Source organism: Schistocerca serialis, chromosome 1 (genome assembly GCF_023864345.2).
Source record: "Schistocerca serialis cubense isolate TAMUIC-IGC-003099 chromosome 1, iqSchSeri2.2, whole genome shotgun sequence".
In the NCBI taxonomy this organism is placed as follows: Eukaryota; Metazoa; Arthropoda; class Insecta; order Orthoptera; family Acrididae; genus Schistocerca; species Schistocerca serialis.
This window is the reverse complement of record NC_064638.1, coordinates 1,112,585,910-1,112,605,273: the sequence shown is the minus strand read 5'-3', so window position 1 is coordinate 1,112,605,273 and position 19,364 is coordinate 1,112,585,910. Positions and strand designations below refer to the sequence as shown.

The window sequence follows — 19,364 nt, the reverse complement described above, 5'->3', positions numbered from 1 at the left end:
GTGGTCACTCTGACAGCTTTCAAAATTGTTTTGAAATAGATGATCCGTATCTTTGATGAACTGTAAGATGTCTGAGGTAAATAAGTTTAGTCCCTCACTCATAGAATTGAAACGGTGGTGTGCTATTTGGTGCTAATTTTTTCATATTTCTCAGACCATTGAGGTGTGGAAAGAGAATCCTTTGGTGAGTTTCACTACTACCTGTTAATTAATATAAACAAACTGGATTACATGATTCCTACGTAATTGCAACAAATGGAATGATGTAATTGTCCTAGCTTTCTTACTTTCTTCTTTAGACAAATGTCATCAGTAGCGAAGTTCGACTAAAAACCTTAAGTTTTCTGATTGCATTATTAAAAGTTGCTATGTTTGCTAAAGTACAGCAGTGTTTACACAATGTTGCGTCACTAACATACTAGTGCAGACGCAGTTCTAACAGAATCCTGAAACAGTTATATATTAGTTGAGATACTGTTGACAAGTCAGGTCAATAGCTTACGAGAAAGCACATCCTTGGTATAAAAATTAACGTCGTTGCAAACCCCACAACAGATACCGTTTACCAGCTATCGATAACCATTAAATATTACACTGTTTGAGTGGAAAAAGTTGTAATGTGTTGAATAATACAATAGATACTGAAGTTTTGTATATTGAAAATATGGCAAAATACTCTCCTGTTTGTCCACTATTATTTGCCAGAAAGCTCGTTTCGGTATCTCAGACTGTTTATGAAACATGACTGGTGTTATGAATATTTTATTCTAGCCTTATTGTTCAGAAAAGATAGTGAAGGTCCACGAAGGAAGACGTCGTTAAAAAGTTTAATTAATGCCAAGTTATGAATGAAAGCATACACTCAATAGATATATATCTTTGTGTATACATTACTGAAACATAAAACGAGCATTACTGCATGACTGTAACTATGTCTTAGATACTATAAGGTGACACCAACCTTTAAATTTCAAGTCCTTGTAAGAATTTCCGAAAACAAGGATTAGTACTGTAATATAAGAGGCAATCAAAAAGTTTCCATAAGAAGGCAGTGCAGCTCAGAATCGGTATGCAAATCAGGCAAAATCGCTGTGAGCTTTGAGGCAACTATCCAGTTGATGCGCTGAAAATACTCATTTGGTAAAACACTACGTCCCACTACGTGAAGAAGTCCATAACTGCCTGCCGCACAGGATCAACCAGCGAATTGTGTCGAATCACCAGTAGCACAAAAGTACGTGCACCATTTCACAGTGGTAGTTTTCGGCAGACATTATGCCCCATACACATTCTTCATTCTCTGATGGATATCTATCGCTATTTGCCCTTCAGCAGCCAAGAAAAGAATAACAGCACACTGGTCCCGTTTGGACGCATTTTGTGGTAACTTCGCTATAGTCCACGATTCCGGAAAGTCCGAATGCTATACTAAACCCTTGCATAATTATGCATCGCAGCCGCACTAAATTGAATATACGCTGCAGCAACTTCCACAAATTAATACTTTTTGGTCGCCCCTTATAGATAATTGGTGTAACACTGTCTCTCGTTCTATTATTTTGTTTTTTGATATGAGCATATGTGGTATACATGCATCCACAGTAAATTATCTGATGGTTGGAAGGGGATGGGGGGATGGCGAGAACCTGGATACTTCGTTGGTTCTGAGGTTGATAGCTGATGTTAGCTATATCAATATTTTTTCTTCTTTTACGTGTTTTCAGCTTACCGTATGGTGTGGTGACATATTGTGCCTGATTGTAGCCATAATTATGAATGTGTTACACAGTTTCTATAATGTTAAAACAATTGTGCTTAGTTTTAGAGTTGAAAGAAAGACTGACTTAATTTACTATTTTATGTATTTTACGTAAGATGCTCTATAGTATTTTAAGTATTTTATGTACATATGTTTTACGTTTTGACCTTTTAATCTTTGTTGTCTTCAATTATGTTCCATCCTTGTGTTATCTTTGTACTCCATGATGCTTCACCATGATATTGTGATTACATGTGTTTCTGTTTTTAAGTACTTTAAGCCGGTTTAATGTCTTCCTTCGTAGTGATTAAGGCCTACATTTCAATTATTGTGTTCAGAATTCTTCTGCTTTACTTCAGTTATGTATCTGGGGTTTTCGAAAAATGTACGATATGTAATGCTGGTTATAAAAATGCATATTTGACGTGAGTACCATATGAATGTTGTTTTCGTAATATTTTTGTCTTGCAGGTCCTGTTGTTCACTGTATTTTACTGCAATGTTTGTTCTGTTTTTATACAGCACTGTGAACATGCTCCTGGACTGAAACCAGTGGGTAAATAAATTGCATTAAAGACAGCATTTGGGTTAAGCTTTTCCTACAGTATGTGTAAAGCTAACGGCAATGTATGGGGAGAACCATTTCCAGTAATGCGTCAAATGAAATTAAAATCCTCTGGGTTGTTAGGTCGCGTCATATTTCTTCAGGCAGCCGACATTTCGACCCCTCTGATGGGGTCTTCCTCAGGATCTTGTGGTGTTTACAGCAGATTAGGCACTGTCATGGTGCTTGTACTGGAGAAGTTGGATTACTGGGTAAAATGCCTTGGGCTTACACTGGTGGGCCATCATCACAGGATATTAAGAGAAGTGTCCCTGCACTAGTGCCGAAGAAGGGGTTTATTGGCTAAAAGGCCTGTGGGTGCCATTGATGGGCCAGTGTCGCTGGTTAGAGAGGGATTTTTCTCGCTCTTTTGCTGGAGAAGAGTTATTGGTTAATATTCCTCCTGCTGCTATTGGTAGGCCCAATATCATTGGCTAGAAGCGAAACGGACAGAGCATGAGAGGGTGAATGTTCATCCAAAATATTACAGTCTGCGGAGGAGGCTTACAGGGCGTTGTTCGTATTAAGGAACTCAAACGCCACACGCAAATCTATGCATAAAATCAGCGGCAGAGGAACATCACGAGAATTGGGGCCTTGACACTGATTTCAATGACGTTCGTGAACTGGCTAAGGAAACCAACATTTGCAGAAGAAAAGTCCGAGAAACGATTGAAATTTCTAAGAAAGCTTGTATCTTCAATCGAGAGGACGGCTGTAGGTTTCCAGCATCGTGGCTGCTGTGAACGAGCAATACAAACAATGCCCTGGAAGCCACCTCTACGGACAGTTATAGGTTGATGAAAATTTCCTCTCTCGTGCTCTGCCGGTTTCGCTTCTGGCCAATGATGTGGGCCCACCAGTAGCAGCAGGGGGAATTTTAACTAGGAATTCTTTTCCAACATAAGTGCAGGAAAAATTCCTTTCTAACCAAAGACGTTGACCAATCAATGGTAGCCACAGTAGTTGAAGCCAATAACCCCCTTCTTCGACCTTAGCATGCACAAACTTCACTAATTATCCAGTGACGATGGCACACTCCAATGTCAGCCCAAGTTTCTTGTGATGAACGTGTGGGATTGCTATTCTGTCATTCTGTGCAATAGATTAATGTGAGATGTACTCTTCTCCCTGTGGCTCCTGCAAGATGCAGTTTCCACCCCCACACTACTACAGAAGTCGGAAAGACACTCCTAGCGTTCTAAAGAGAAATGCCTGAGATACTTTCAGCAATAAATATCTTCTGGAGTCGTCCGCTGTAAGGAAATGACACAAAAATTCACAAAATTTCTTACATAACTAGTGGGATACTTGGGAATTGGAGTAGTGCTAGTTAGTGTAAGAAAAACATGAAATTAACGAAAATTATTATTTATTTTGCAAAAATTCTGAGAAATCACAATCGCACTTTTTGTCATGAACTGAACACATTCTTTTCGGAATGTGAAGTTACCTCTCAAGGATAGGATTCGCTAATAAAATTTCTGTACAAAGTTTAAGAGAGCCGCACCTACTAAACTTGAATAATTATCCGTTAGAATGTTGCTAGGTAAGGTCGAGGCTGTGGCATGTGAAATGCAGTGAAGTGTACTGTTGTGGAGGAAATATGGGTCTCGCAAGGGCTGTAGTGCACAATACCGTAAGCTGCGATGACTGCTGTCTGCGCCACTCGCTGCTGACAAATATGATAACTCTCGTTCTATCTCGACTGACCTTCGCCAATCAAACTCTCCCTACGCCTTGATGAAGTCAAGGACTCCTATTCACCCCTAGTCTAACTATTGGCATGGTACACCAGTCAGACAACCAGTCTACCGCGATGCCACTCAAAATTCGCTCTCAGGCGTTTAACTATAACTCTGTCCGTCCGCACCGCACACAGTGAACAGTGCTTAATCGCAAGGACTCATAGAGTCGCACGTCGATTCGCTCTCGACAAAGGTGCTCTCCCAGTGAAGTACAGAGGAGAGTCTTGTTCCTCGCTCTTTGAGTACACGTACGAGTGCGCACGCTCTCGTTACGTGTCCTCGCTCCAAGAGCGATATTGGAATGCCCCTCTCCACGCCAGACGTGGGCTTCCATTGTTCTTTCAGCTCAAGGCGTCAGAAATATCGTTTGCCAATCAGCGTTGCTCTTCTAAAACGGGAAAATGACGTTTCATTTAAGGCGACCAGTCCCGAGATCTGTAGTATCGACGTTTGGCGTTTGGTGTCTCCCTGTGAAAATCTCTGCAACTGTGTGCTCTGTGTAAAGAATTTGTAGGCTGATCACTCCCACACAATGTAGCGGAATTTGCTTTTAAGCTGAACTCGGGGTCGTCCTTTCCCTCGGGCAAACGGTGTCTGCTCTACGGGCGGTCACCGGCCGACGTATGTGGGTTGGGACCGGGCTCCTGGCGTGCGGTTGCCTCTCCCGAACTAAAAGCTTTTGTGACCGTCATGTCTGGAATGTATGTGAGTACGCCAGCCTCGAGTATTTCAACCACAGTGCGCACTTGCGATTTATTAGTTATTTGCGTACCGTTTACATGAATTCATACAACATTGACTTTACCTCATCGAGTTTAGGGTCGAATGAAGCGTCTTGATGTGTGGAATATGACTGTGAGAGCGGAATATGTAAGCAATGAAGGTCAGGAGACCACGACGTCTTACATTCTTTGTCCACTAATCCAACTTCTCCAGTACAAGCACAGGAAAGTCTTCTTTACAAGAAAAGGCGACACCACCAGATCTTGAAAAAGATTCCAGCAGAGGGGTCGAAATGCCGACTCTTTGAAGAAATATAACGCAGCCTAACAACCCAGAGGAGTTCAACATCAGTGACAATGGCCACGAAAGACTGCAGACTTATATAATGTTGAAATGTTGGGCCGTGTATGCACAAAACTTACAACAGTTTCCGTCAACCCCAGTTCTGACAAGTTTCGCTCCTTGACACGATTTTTGGTCCACCTTTTCCAAGTACTGACAATAAAGTGGAGCAATTATCACACCAACAGCTGATTTATCGTCCAACACCTCGAACCACAGTACTATTGCACAATATTATTGACAGTGTAATTGAAGAAATTATTGAGCAGTGTAAGGCGATCGTCAGTATTTTTGCACAGTACTGCTGTGCAGTATTCTTGTCCGTCTCGGGGCCGCTTTATAGTGAAGCCGTTTCGCAGGTACGACAGGGCGGCATCAGTGAGATACACTGGCGCCGGCGGCGGCGGCGCGTGGTGCGACTCGGCGTGCGCTCATGCGCACTTCTGCTCGGCGACCAAGCTGGAGCGCGCGGCACTGCGCCGCTGCCTCGCCGTGGCCGCCAGCTCGCTGCACTCAGCGGCGGGGGTTCCCCGGCCACCAGCCGCGCTAGTTGCTCTGGCCGCCGCCGTGCTGGCAGCGGCGCTGCTGCTGTGTGTGTCCGGCACGCCATCGTGACACCGAGAGCACGTGACGCAAGCCGCTTGAAGCACGCCGCTCGAAGCACGCGGAGGCCTCGGATCATCCAGTGCTACTGGATGATTACTTCCGCAGTGCTCGTTCAACCGCCGGAGTTAACAAGAAGACTGGAAGAGTTACAGCGCTACGAAATATGTGCACCTGAAACTGTGCCCATGTAGACGGCTTTAAATGCAAACTTAACCTCCAGAAGTCGAACATTAATATAACCCTCCCATTGCCTTGTAAACAAAACATCTCTACATTAAATTTATGGTCGAAAATTTTTCATCATTAACTTCACATGTTCCAACGCATTCAATCAGAACCAATGGACATGCTACCCAGTATATGTTTCATATGAAACTTGCAAAGTTCATGGTGTACTCGATACTGAAGTAGACTTCTTACACTAAGAATGTCTTGAAGAGGAAAAGTATCTGTTGTACTCTTTCTCGGAGACTCCTTTTCCCAGATCAAGACTTTACAGCCAATATAACGAAACTATTTCAAAGTGACAAACCGGCGCATTTACGTGCACCATTAATCCTAGGAAATAATCTGTGAACAACATCGGAATATTTTGAAACTTGGTTGAATTTAGTAACGTGATAAACATTCTTTTTATGTTTACGTCACCGCAGATAATTTTTGTACGCCTGCCGGCTATGAATACACTTCCGGTTTCACCTGCTACTATTCATTCTCCGAGTAGGCTGTCTTCCAGCCGTTGACGTGTTTTGTTGCGTTCCACAATCAAGAATATTTTCTGACTTGATGTTGCGGCACCTCGAAACGCCGCTCATATAATCGACAGTGTTAACTGGGACTTAGGTTCACAAATTCCATAGGTCCGTCTCGCAAAGCGCAGGAATAAAACTCGTTCTGCATTGGAACGGTAAGAACAACAGTCATGATAAATGTACATTTTCTTCCATAGAACACTACTTGTCTTTCCTCTTGTTCTACATGTCAAAACAAATGAGGCACCACAACAGAAGAACGAAGCTCTAAGTATCTAGCGAGTACGTGGATATTGTCATCAAAGCATTTCCACTGCTTTAATGGTTCTCGATCAATGAGACACTGTATTCTCGTGAACCATTGTCACTGGACTGATAAGCTCAGAAATTGTATACAGTTAATTCCCGTAAGTGAACAGTTCCTGACAAAACGTTTTCAATCCTACTTCTGGCAATAAGAATGCCATCTAATTCAGTACCTACATGACGCTGCCAGCATGTTAACGGCCAATTACCGTATATTTGTCAAGATTTTTGTTTTATTGTGTAGAAGACTTCTATGTTGTAAGTTTCGTCGGTCTAGCAACAAAAAAGTGATATGCTAAACGTTCAAATAATTTTCCTTATGCAGCCGGTGTGCTGCTGACTTTTCTACAATAATGACGAAAATATCGGACAAGGTTCAGTTTTCTACATGTTGTTGCTTTGGTGGCTACTGCATATTTGCTCGCAATTGCTTTCGCTGCCCTTACTTGATGACCAACTTACTACAGCAACAACTGTGATAGAATGTTTGCTCTTTCTTGAGGAATAACTAAATTAAAAACTTCTTCACGCTGTCATCTGTATAACTGTCTTTTTTTGGTTTGCGCGAGGTTATCGTCAGTATCCAGGTCTGTACCAATAAATTTTAATTGCGTGACTGTATTTGTCGTTACAAGCTTTTATTTTATTTTGTCATTAAATTTATAGGTTAGAAGTTGCTGTAGCTACATAATAAAACTATATTACACTGGAGAAATGTCATTTTGATTTGAAACTCGTAGTTTCAGTATCACAGAGAAGCACAGTTGAATCTCACAATGTTTGATGTATGTACAGAATTTTTGGTATATTTAAATATATTGACGCATAACACAATGCATTCAAAATGCCAAACCGTTGTCTTGATTCACATATCTCAACGAAAACTGTCTCCTTATAAGTGTTAGGACAAAAATAATTCAAATGTTCTTGTCAGTTAGTCACTCAACAGTGAAAGTGTAGATGAGTGCAACGTTTCCCCAGACTAATAACGTTAGTTCTTAACTCCACTGATTTTCAGTTATTTGTACGTCTGTTGTGGGAGCATGCTTCTGGTGCCATAGTTTGAGTACAACCAGAAATAAGTGTATCAAGCAATACGTTTTTGTGCTATTTTTGTAAATACGGTTATTATGCTTCAAACACAGCGGTGATTTATGGGCGTGTATTATTATTTGCAGTCGTATTACGATATAAAGAAACAAATAAAAATCCTACCTGTAGAAATTTACAGTTATTTAGCAACTGTATTATTTTTATTGGAGAGACAGAGACTCTCTTCCATCAAACTACGGAACAAGTTGAAATTATTCTTACAGGTGTCGAGTAGACGAAGTCGCTATTCTACTGATCCTGACACGAAGGTGTAAAACAAATAATCATGATTAAAAAACCATTACACAAACCACCACAATTTGTCTTGTCACTGATAAGTTGTCACAGACCTCACAGGCACAAGAGAAAAATCAAGAAACTTGAATGGTACAATATAACTTACGATAACTGCATTTAATGAAATCGAAAATCTCTTGAAGAGTTTTCTTAACAAAACGTTAGCCCTCGACGTAAAAACACTATATTTTCTTCTATCGGTCCTGGGAATGAGCTTTTGGGCATTTGCGTCTTTTGTTACATATAGCTTTTACTTTGTTACTTACAGAATTACTGCCTCGACATAGTAACTGATATTTGTATGTGACAGTATTACCTGAAATTCACTCACTGGTTTAATTACTAACATTTTTACGTCTTTCACACGGCATTGTCTAATTCTCAGTCATAAACTACTGCTGAAGAGTTCTATGTGATCCTGCTGGTAAATTATGTGTGACCAATGATATACGAATATACACAGGTTAATTGAAACTGTGATAATTTTTTTAAGTGCAGCTACCGTCTGCTTTAATCTCATTGATATAGATTACAAATGTTTTTTAAAGTGTATGTTATTATGTAATTGGTGTGAAGAAATTTTTGAATGTCTATTTAATAATTTTCCAGTGAAAATAACATCTATCATGAGTGTATTAAGTTTGAAAGAGAAACCTCTGAAAATATTTAAATACGCTAATATTGTTCCTATCTTTGAAGATAATATTTTATACCCAACGATATTCGTGAAACGTATATTTCTGTTCAAATTGATGTCAAATTGTGAATAAAAATAAATAATAAAACATGCGTAGCTTAATTCCATCCTTCACGAACATCCTAGATTACTGTTGCTATTTAATACTCCTGATAGGAATACCATGCAAGGCTCGAGGAGGAAGTCTAGTAAAGGAACCGCCAGGTAAAATTTCGCTCGATATTTAGCAGTCCCTTCTCGCATCATAACGATGTTTCTCCTCAAAATCGACAATTATCAGTTCGTTTATCACAGACTGTTCGAACTACACTGCATTAATAATTAATGAAACGTTTGAAATTAATGTTGATGAATACACGTCTTCAACAATGTAGAGCTCTTTTCCTCAGCTAAATCCATCAGATACTTTAGGCTTAGTTTTGATAGTATCACCGTAATGGAGGACAATTAAATCACAGGTAATGTATCACCTACGAGACAGATGGCTTACATTCAATCTATCTTCCTGTAGTTTCATTTCCACAATTTATCGTTGCAACTTTGGAGCAGTTCGCAATGAAGAAAATAAATGTTGAACCAATAACGCGTAACGCTTAATTGGTACAATTTGTTTATAACACTTCCAATTACCGAGAACATGTATTTATCAGGTTTTCAGTTAAGAGTTCCTGTTATTTGTATTACTAAGCGACTATCTCGGAACTCAAACCCGAAACCAGGTATTAGTTTCCGCCTACCTATCTAGCGGCTGCTGGCGGCAACAAAAATTTGATTTTCAATATTTCGCGTGATAACAGAAGGAATTTAAAAATTTAAATTGCTGACTTTATTCATACAATATTTGTGAATGAGAGCACTTGGAGACTTACAACAAACTTTACACCTAATTTCCTATCTTTATTAAACTGTTTCTCGCTGATGCCCCCCACAAAACTTATTTGTTGTTGTGGTATACATTCTGAAGAATGATTTGATGCAGTTCTCCATGATACTTCATCCTGAGCAAGTCTCTTCATCTGCAAATGACAACGGCAACTTACAGCCATCTGAATATGATTACTGTATTCATCTCTTAGTCTCGCTATACGATTTTTACCTCGCGCGCTTTACTCCAATATTAATTCGTTATTACGCGATGTCTCAAAATGTGTCCGATTATTCCTTCTAATCAGACGGTGCCAAAATTTTCTTTTCTCCCACAAAATGATAAAAGGGAAAAATTTATCACTTACTACATTTCCGTTGTTGATACGATAAAACTTCAACATCAGACATGCCATTTTAATTTATTACTTCATTATTGTTGCCTCTATTCGCAACGCACTTTGCATACTTGTCTACACACATTTATGAGACAAAGGTGATGAGGTGCCACCTAAACAGGTGTGTAGGACCTCCTTTTGCCCGACGTAGTGCAACATCAAGACGTGGCGTGGACTCAATGTGGCATGCTCCCAACAAGCTGCTGTAAGTCCCCTGCAGAAATATTGAGCCATATTTACGAAAATGTTGCTTGTGTAGGATGCTGTACATAAATTGATCTCTCAAATACGTCCCATAAATTTTCGATGAGAATTATATCGGACGGTCTGGGTGGCCAGATAAATCGCTCGAAATATCCAGAATGTTCTTCAAACCAAATGCGAACCATTGTGACCTGGTGACATGAGATCGTTCTTTGGGAATATGAAATACATGAATGGCTGCAAATGGTCTCCACACAGCCGAACATAAACATTTATTGTCAATGGTCGGTTTAGTGGGACCAGACGACCCCAACCATTCCATGTAAACACAGCCCACGCCATTATGGAGCCTCTACCAGCTTGCACAGTGCCATGTTGACAGCCTGGGTCCATGGCAACATGGGGTCAGCACCACACTCGAACCCCGCCATCAGCTCTTACCCATTGAAATCGGGACTCATGTGACCAGGCCACGGTTTTCAAGTCTCACCTAGAGTCGACCGGATATGGTCACTATTCTAGGAGAAGCGCTTCGGACTATATCGCGCTGTTACCAAAGACTGAGTGGCGGTCTTCTGCCATCGCCCAGTAACGTCACATTTCACCGCATTAACCTAATGGGTACGTTCGTCGTACGTCAGTCATTGACTTGTGCGGGTATTTCAGGCATTGTTGCTTGTCTGTTAGCACTTACAACCCAACACAAACACCACTGCCATCGCTCGTTAAGTGACGGCCGTTGGCCACTGCGTTGTCTATGGTGAAAGGTTATGCCCGAAAATTAGTATTCTCGGTACACTCTTTACACTGTGGATCTCGGAATATAAAATTCCCTTCTGATTTCCGAAACGGAATATCCCAAACGTCTACTTCCAACCACCTTTCCGTTTTCACAGTCTGTCAATTCGCGTCGTACGGACATAAACACATCGGCAACATCACCCATAAAATCACCAAAATTTTCAAAAGACGGGGAATAAACATAGCATACACAACAGACTATTCTGTACAAAAATAAACCCCAAAACTGACAAAAAACAGAGACACATACCAGAATGCATGTATATACCAGTTACAGTGTAACACTTGTGAAGGCACATACATAGGGTAAACAGGGAGAAAATTTGACGTCAGATATAAGGAACACATGAGAGCATGCAAATACGGGACAAACCACTTCACATTTGCAGAACACCTAAGAGAAAATGACCACAAACCAACCACTAGAGAAGGTGATATGAGAATAATTAGAATCAACAATAAAAAGCATCTTCTGATCATACAAGAAAATTACCGTATACATAAAACCAAAGCAGAGTGGAAAATCTTGTTGAATGACTCAAGTACACATGCCAAGCAATTCATTATTTACACTAATAGATAAAATAATAGAATAATGTTTGCAAAAAGGATAAATATAGTAATACTGTCCAATGTAATAATAATAGAACCCAACATCTTTACACCTCACTCATACACACACACACGGTATAAACATCATAAATAGAAGTTAGTAACGAACATATACTTCGTTAGGTTGGCAACAAATAGGTAAACATGCCAAAGAAGATGAAACACGTAATGGAGTCGCAATATTTACGCTGTGAAACGAAGTGTACGACGAAATAGTTGTATCGAGTGACAAAAGAACGATAGTCCACCACAAAAAAGAGTGAGAAACGTGGTGAACAGTGTGTGGATGGCGAGAACACAAAGATGTGAATATATGGCAGTGGTAAAAGTGGTAGTGTTATCTCCAGACCAGATGCGATTAAACGCAGATCAGAAAATCGTAAGTAATCAATTTTTTTTACAAAAAATCGCGAAGTGAACTCTTTGATTATCTATAACTAACAAAACTGTATCGTTATATATCACACTGATGATGGCTTACAATAGGAGAAGGAGAAACGCGTATGGGATAAATAAAGTAACCAGCAGCAGGAAAAGGCAGTTTGATTTGCAAAACAAGTATTTATATAATTGCGTAGGTTTCAGCGGCCAGAGTCAGTCGACATAAAAGTTTTCTGGGTATAGTACCGCGTCATAATGTAAAAACTACTGCTGCTGGATAAAAACCAACGTTTCGGCCACGATAGCAGCGGCCTTCTTCTGGGTCTAGTGGTGCGTTCTAGCTATGCAGTGTCCTTTATATTTTGTTGTCAGAGTTCACTGCGCATGCCGTTACGTCATAATTTTAAAAAGGTAGTTAGTTTCATTGGTCACTTAAGGAAGAAGGAGAGGGAACTTTATTTTAATAGGTTATTGCGGTGGAGGGAGAACGTGACCTGTGTTGTCTATTGGTTCTTGTGTTATGTACCATGACTGGTGGTTACCGTCGAATGCTACTGTGGCCACAAGTGTTCGACACGGCAGAGCTGAGTTTACGAGGCAGTCTGAAGGCGGAGGTGATCGGCTATATTTAATAACATAGTGTCTGAGCTTAGCAGATCAATGTCCTTTATCTCTTCATATAAAGGAAATGAAGCAGACGAAGACGTGACGAGCAGCTTGCCAGAGGTTCACATTTAATTAAACCCATGTTCGACGTTGGTATTTTTTTTTCTTTTTTTTAGAAAGACGACGTAATAACTGCTGTCATTAAAAAGTTTCCTTGAATTTTGTAATTGAACAGCAATCCACAGTCGTGAAAGTAATTTTGTTATGTCTACATATCTTTCTCTCCGCTCACACACACAAATCCATATACGCGCCCGCACGCGTACATGTAAGCAACCAATATATCAGCGTAATGTTCTCTTTTATCTCGAGAAGGGTTATTGCTCTTGTCAGAGGACCTATAAAGAAACTCTAATTTGAATTCGACGACAGGGAATTTATATGTAAACGATTGATAAATTTCATCCCAGTCCACGCATGATAGTCACATTAAAGAATACAACTGTCAGTCGTATTAACCTTTATGAAATGAGGCGGTAGGACACAAAAAAAATTTCGGCACTCTGGAATATGTATCTTAATCAAAATGGTTAAAGAAGCAGTAGTGCCCTCATTGAGGCATTTGAAATTCTTGGCTAAGGACAGGAGGATGAGGAAGAATTATTGCTGAAGTTTGAAACAATAGTTGATCGTGAACTGGGTAGATGGATAACCAGTGGAACACATCTTTGTGGGAAGGACCTCCATGGTATACAGTCACTCTATAGGAACTCTTGAAGAAACAAGAGAGTATTGCACAATAGGTGTAAAACCAGAGAGCTCTCAAAAGAACAATGAGTGAAGCCTTCAATAATTACCACAGCAGAATATTATTGTACAATGATCCTCCACGATCACCAAAGAATTTATAGTCCTATTTAAAGAGAGGATATTTTCTGACTAACGTAATGCGCCCTCATTTATTTGCTGGATGTAGATGTGTTGCAATTTCCGTCTTCGTTTGCAGCTTTTATCCTCTGTGTTGTTAGGGGGTACCAAAGTTGGTGCCCAGTCACTCAAGGACCATATAGCAAAAGAAATTGAGGGTAGCAAGGGAAATTTAGTAAATTTTAACTCCACTTCCAAAAGTTTCTTTACAAAGGAAAGCACAGAATTAGTGTCCCAATTTAACCCTCGGACCACTGAAAAGATGAGTGAAATTGATTTTTATGCCTGCGGAGTTGAGAAACAGATAACAATTTTAACTGAACAAAACTTTAGGGCACTGTATAATCCTCATCAGTTTCTATACTGAACTATCAGCTGAGTTACCCGCTATTTTAATTATAATCTACCATAGACCGCTCGAAAAAAAGCCCTGCCCAATAAGAAGGAAGCACAAGTCATATCCGTTTGCAAGAAGGGTAGCACAATATCCTTGACAATCATTTTCAGTGCCGGTTTTGTGGCAGAGCGGTTCTAGGCGCGTCAGTCTGGAACCGCGTGGACGCTACGGTCGCACGTTCGAATCCGGCCTCTGTCATGGATGTGTGTGATGTCCTTAGGTTAGTTAGGTTTAAGTAGTTCTAAGTTCTAGGGGACTGATGACCTCAGATGTTAAGTCCCACAGTGCTAAGAGCCATTTGAACGATTCATTTTTAGTAGAATCGTACAACATACTCTGAGCTACCTAGAACAGAACGACCTTCTCAACACCAACCTGTATGGATTCCGAAAACATAGATCAAGCGAAACCGAATTAGCACTCTTTTCACAAAACATACCGAAGGCCATGTACCCTTGATTTCTGGAAAGTATTCGACTCAATACAACGTCAGTGCGTATTATGAAAGGCACCCATTATGAGGTATCAAGCGAAATTTGTCACTGGATTGAGGATTTTTTGTTAGGGAGGACGCAGTAAATAATATAAGATGGAGAGTCATCGACAGATATAGAAGTAAATTCGGGTGTGCTAGAGGTACTGTGCTGATAATATTAATAGTAACCTCAGATATGTTGCAGACGTTGCACATATCTGTAACGAAGTATCATTTGAAAGAAGCTGGGCTAACGTTCAGGTAGATCTTGATAAGATGGCTGGCAACGTGCTTTCAATTTTTGGTGACGTAAAACTGTGCTCTTCCCAAAACGAAAAAAGCATTGTACCCCAAAACTATAATAGCAGTGAATCACGGCTGAAATCAATCAGCTCATACAAATACATGGATATAACGATCTATGTCTAAACATTCTGCGTGGTGTCTGTTTGTTCTATATCGTGTCTCCCTACCACTTTCGCGCAACGACGCCCTGAGCGTGTTTTTTAGGGAATTGACTAGTTTGAACCTGGGACCTGTTACTGGTAGGGAGACGCCAGACCACACATGACATGTAGAATTCAGAAGAGTTCAGTGAGACTAGCGATGATATAACCAAGTACTTAATGATTTCAGCGTCACCTCCACTGCACTCCCTGTAAAAGAATCTTAATACTACCTAAATTTAGTGGAAGGGTTCAAGGCTTTCCTATTTTTAGTTAGCTGGTAAAATAACGTCGAAAAAGCAGTTAAGTTTACCATTGGAAATTTTATTCTACTCACAAAACATTGTTTATAAATTGCACTATTGATAAAGGAAACGTTTTAATACTGGATGATGAAAACCAACTGCGTTCAACAAAAATGTGAACGAATATTCCCTGAATGGGTTTCCAAGTTCTACAATGGATCGAAGGATGACCTATGCCATATCACATCTATAATCTAGGTTTAAATTAAGTTTCACAAGAGAGAAAACTATCAAAATGGTCTACAGTGACCCTCAATTATCTTTAATTACTTATCTAACTTGTCGTAAATTACAGTGGCTGATGTGGCTTCTAAATAACTATATAACAGAAAAATCATCGCGTGTCAGATTTTTACTTCAAGTGACAAATGTGAACACCAAGAAATTTAATTGACGATCGACACTAGTATAACGCAAAAATGGGATGTGACAGACGAGACTTCTGCAGTTCTGAGTGAAGCTTTATGCGCTGTTATGCGGCATCGCTTGCGTTCATTACCTTGTAGGTGTTCGTCAGGGGGCGGCGGACAGCACAACTCCACTCACCTCGCCGTCTCCGAAGCAACTCTCATAACTTCTCCTTACTACAATTTACCGAAGTTAGTTTAAAAAAATCTATCTGGCTATGTTTTCATCTGGCCAATCAGGGTCTCAATGTTATCCTTAAGCTCCGCCTACAAAAATTCTGTCTATCCAATGAGAAACGTTATACTTTTCGTGGTGGGGCAATGTTTTTAAAGTTTGCAACGTAACAGAGACGCGAAAAAGTCTCACGCTAAACCTTGCAGCTGGTGTGGTCCTTTTAGCGTTATCGTAAGATCTATACTGTTCTTCTGGAGGGTTCTACCTTTTAACATTGGCTGGGGGGTGGCCCTAACGTAACAGAGACGCGAAAAAGTCTCACGCTAAAAACTTGCGGTTGGTGTGGTCGTAGCGGTTAGCTGGCGACGTGAGTGTCCGTCCCTTATCGTAGGGCCTTCTCGCTTAACACGGTTCTGCTCTCGGCTTCTGTTCTCGTTTCTCCCTTCGGAACTGCGTCTGTCTCAGGGTGGGAAGGTATGGCATGCATTTAGGCATTCTTGTGTTAGTCTGTGGTATTCCATTTGCTCACTCGTTACTCGTATTACTTTGGTTAATTTAATGTCACGATTTCTTCGGATCTATGCGACATACTACTGGATTTGCTTATCATGTCAGGGTTTTCATGGAAGGTGTTGGATTTGTCTGACACCTTACATATGGTGATTGAAATGGAACGCTCACATAGTCTCTCACGCGTTTGTTGGCGTCTTTACAGGAGAAAGTAGGCCCCGCAGAGTGGCCGCGCGGTTAGGGGCGCCATGTCACGGATTGCGCGGCCCCTCCCGCTGGAGCTTCGAGTCCTCCCTCGGGCAGTGGTGTGTGTGTGTTGTTCTTAGCACAAGTTAGTTCAAGTAGTGTGTAAGACTAGGGACCGATGAACTCAGAAGTTTGGTCCCCTAGGAATTCACACACATTTCTTGGTGATGGTAGACTGCGCTGTCTTATGCAGCACTGTTGTGGCTGTAACCGTTGCTATAACTGTAATGATCGCTGTGAATAAACGTGTGAACTGAAGATAGTGTAGTGAGTAGTAAATCAAGCAGGTGGCAGATTATTAGGAAAATCACTCAGTCTACGAAGAAGACGCTTACAAAACACCGGTGCTCATTTGAGTGGGACCGATAGCAAATAGGACTAAAAGGGGATATACAACGGATAAATAGAAAGGCTGCACGAATAGCCGTAATTCTGTTCGACCCACGGGAGAGTATCATGAAGACGCTGAAATAACTGAACTGGCAGACACTAAGCGAGATGTGAACCCTCCCGTGACAACCTATGTAGAAAGCTTCTGGGATCAAGTATGCGATGAATCTGGTAATATATTACAGTTGCCTACGTACCACTTCCGTAGGGTTCGCGAAGACAAGCTATGACTAATTACAATAGCCATCTAAGCAGACACTCTTTCCGCACTCCTTACGTGAATGGATCGGAAGAAAACCCTAATAACGGGCAATATGAGACGCACCCTCTGCTATGCATTTCACAGTGTTTCGCAGAGAGTAGCTGTAGAATCAATGTAAACGCAGTCTTCATTTCAGGCTGTATCAACCACTGATTATTTCCACTGCCCACAGATAAATTTTTTTATGTAATACTGGGCAATGGAAGGTGCCGTAAAACTACTGCTGTTTGAATCGCTGAGATTTAGCTGTACAACATAAACAATGATGGACAGTACGCAAACAAATATTCAGAATTCAGAAAGTTGATTTAAAATCGGAAAAGAATGTTCACTGACATTCTGAGGTGCCGAGCATTCTGCCGGATATCAGCGTCCTTCATGCACAACATTTCGACAACGAGATTAGTTATCTTTATCAGGTGATACCGTCACCTCGAGATGTAAACAGATCGCCGCGAAAGCCTGAAGAACTAAAGAATGTTCACTAATACGAAAGTGTGACGGACGTGGCTGGAGGTGAAGACCGCGTAAGAATTTGCATTTGTGGCTCCGCTACAATTATGTCAGATTATTTTAAGTAAATAGAAAACCAAATTAATGCTCTAATTATAGGTCCTCTTAAAATTGGTTACATTATATCGTGTAGCATACGAACAATAAAATGGAAAATTGGTTCGTTATATTGGGAGATTTAACGAATATCTACATACTGATATGAAACGTCTTACAAGTTAAAGCTGTGTGGTGGGTTGGGCCTCGAACCCGGTAGCAGTGTTGCTATCGCCGAAGCTCTTTTTTGGGTCGTGAGTCATGTGATTGGTTCGATGTGTTCCGTCACGAATTCTTCTACTGCGCCACTCTCTTCATACTCAAGTAACGCTTGTACCCTAAATCACTTGTAACCTACATCATCAGTTATTTGTTCGATATATTTCAATCTACGCCGTCCGTTAGAGATTGTAGACTTCACGGCTCCCTCAAGAAACACGAAAGTTACAATTTATTCCTTCATGTTGTGAAACATATCTTGTTATCCAGTTTCTTTTCCTTGTTAACGTTTTATGTTAGTGTAACTGAAGATTCTGCGGTGAGCCTCCTCATTTCCTATCGGTTCACATAGTTTCTAACATTCTTCTACAATATCACATCTCAAATGGTTCGTTTCTCTTCTTCTCCGATTTCCCAAGGTCCGTGATTCGCTTGCATAAAATACTGTCCTTCAAACTTACATACCGATAAATTTTTTCCTCAAATTAAGGCCGCTGTTTGACAATAGTAGATTTCTTTTGTCCAGGAATGCACTCTTTCCGTCTCTCTGCTTTTTTATGTACTTTCTGCAAGGAAACAGACCTTCAATTTCTCTACCACATAGTCCCCAATTTTGATGTTAACGAAAGAAGGGAAACATACTATGCTTCTGAGAGTGGAATGTCAGAAGTCTGAAGGTGCTAAGGAAGCTAGAAAACCTGCAAAGGGAATGGAAAGGCTCAATCCTAGATGTATTAGGGATCAAGGAAATGCAACACAAGAAATTAAGGATTAAGGTCAGACAAATGTAAGGGAACATCAACAGCAGCAGAAAATGATAAAACAAGAGGAGCATATGTTTTGAATAAGAAGGTGTGTTTATTATTACGGACTCACAGACAGACTTGCTCTGCGGGCTTTCAAATAACTACGCACCCTCAGACTCAGGATTCCAGTATTAAAAATTTTGGCTGGTTTCGTTGTCTAGGGGCCAAATACTGCTTAGTCTACAGTATACAATAAGAATACACACATGAATCGAATGGTCTAAGGTTTCTATCACTCGACAATTGCGAATTACGAATGCAACATATAAATTTATAAATGAAAGATTGCAGTTAAATAAAATCTTCAGTTACTATCTTAACGACTTTAAATGATGAGTACGACAGTAGAAGTACTTTTGCGAATGAGGTATATTTCTGCAAAACACTTATTGGTGTCGATGGTCGATGGTCGATGGTCCAGCAAGTTGAATAACAGGGAAACAATAGATTCCTACAGC

The 19,364-nt window shown here is 40.5% G+C and overlaps 1 protein-coding gene across 1 annotated transcript in view; it reads left to right on the top strand.

Annotated features, from left to right (window-relative positions):
- Positions 1-8,855, top strand: part of LOC126459342 (acid sphingomyelinase-like phosphodiesterase 3a) — a 586,475-nt gene extending 577,620 nt beyond the window's left edge. Inside the window, exon 10 of the mRNA XM_050095854.1 lies at positions 5,536-8,855. Coding sequence (XP_049951811.1) covers positions 5,536-5,791 — 256 coding nt within the window. The 3' untranslated portion in view covers positions 5,792-8,855. The remainder of the gene's footprint in view (positions 1-5,535) is intronic.
- The last annotated feature ends 10,509 nt before the right edge of the window (positions 8,856-19,364 follow it).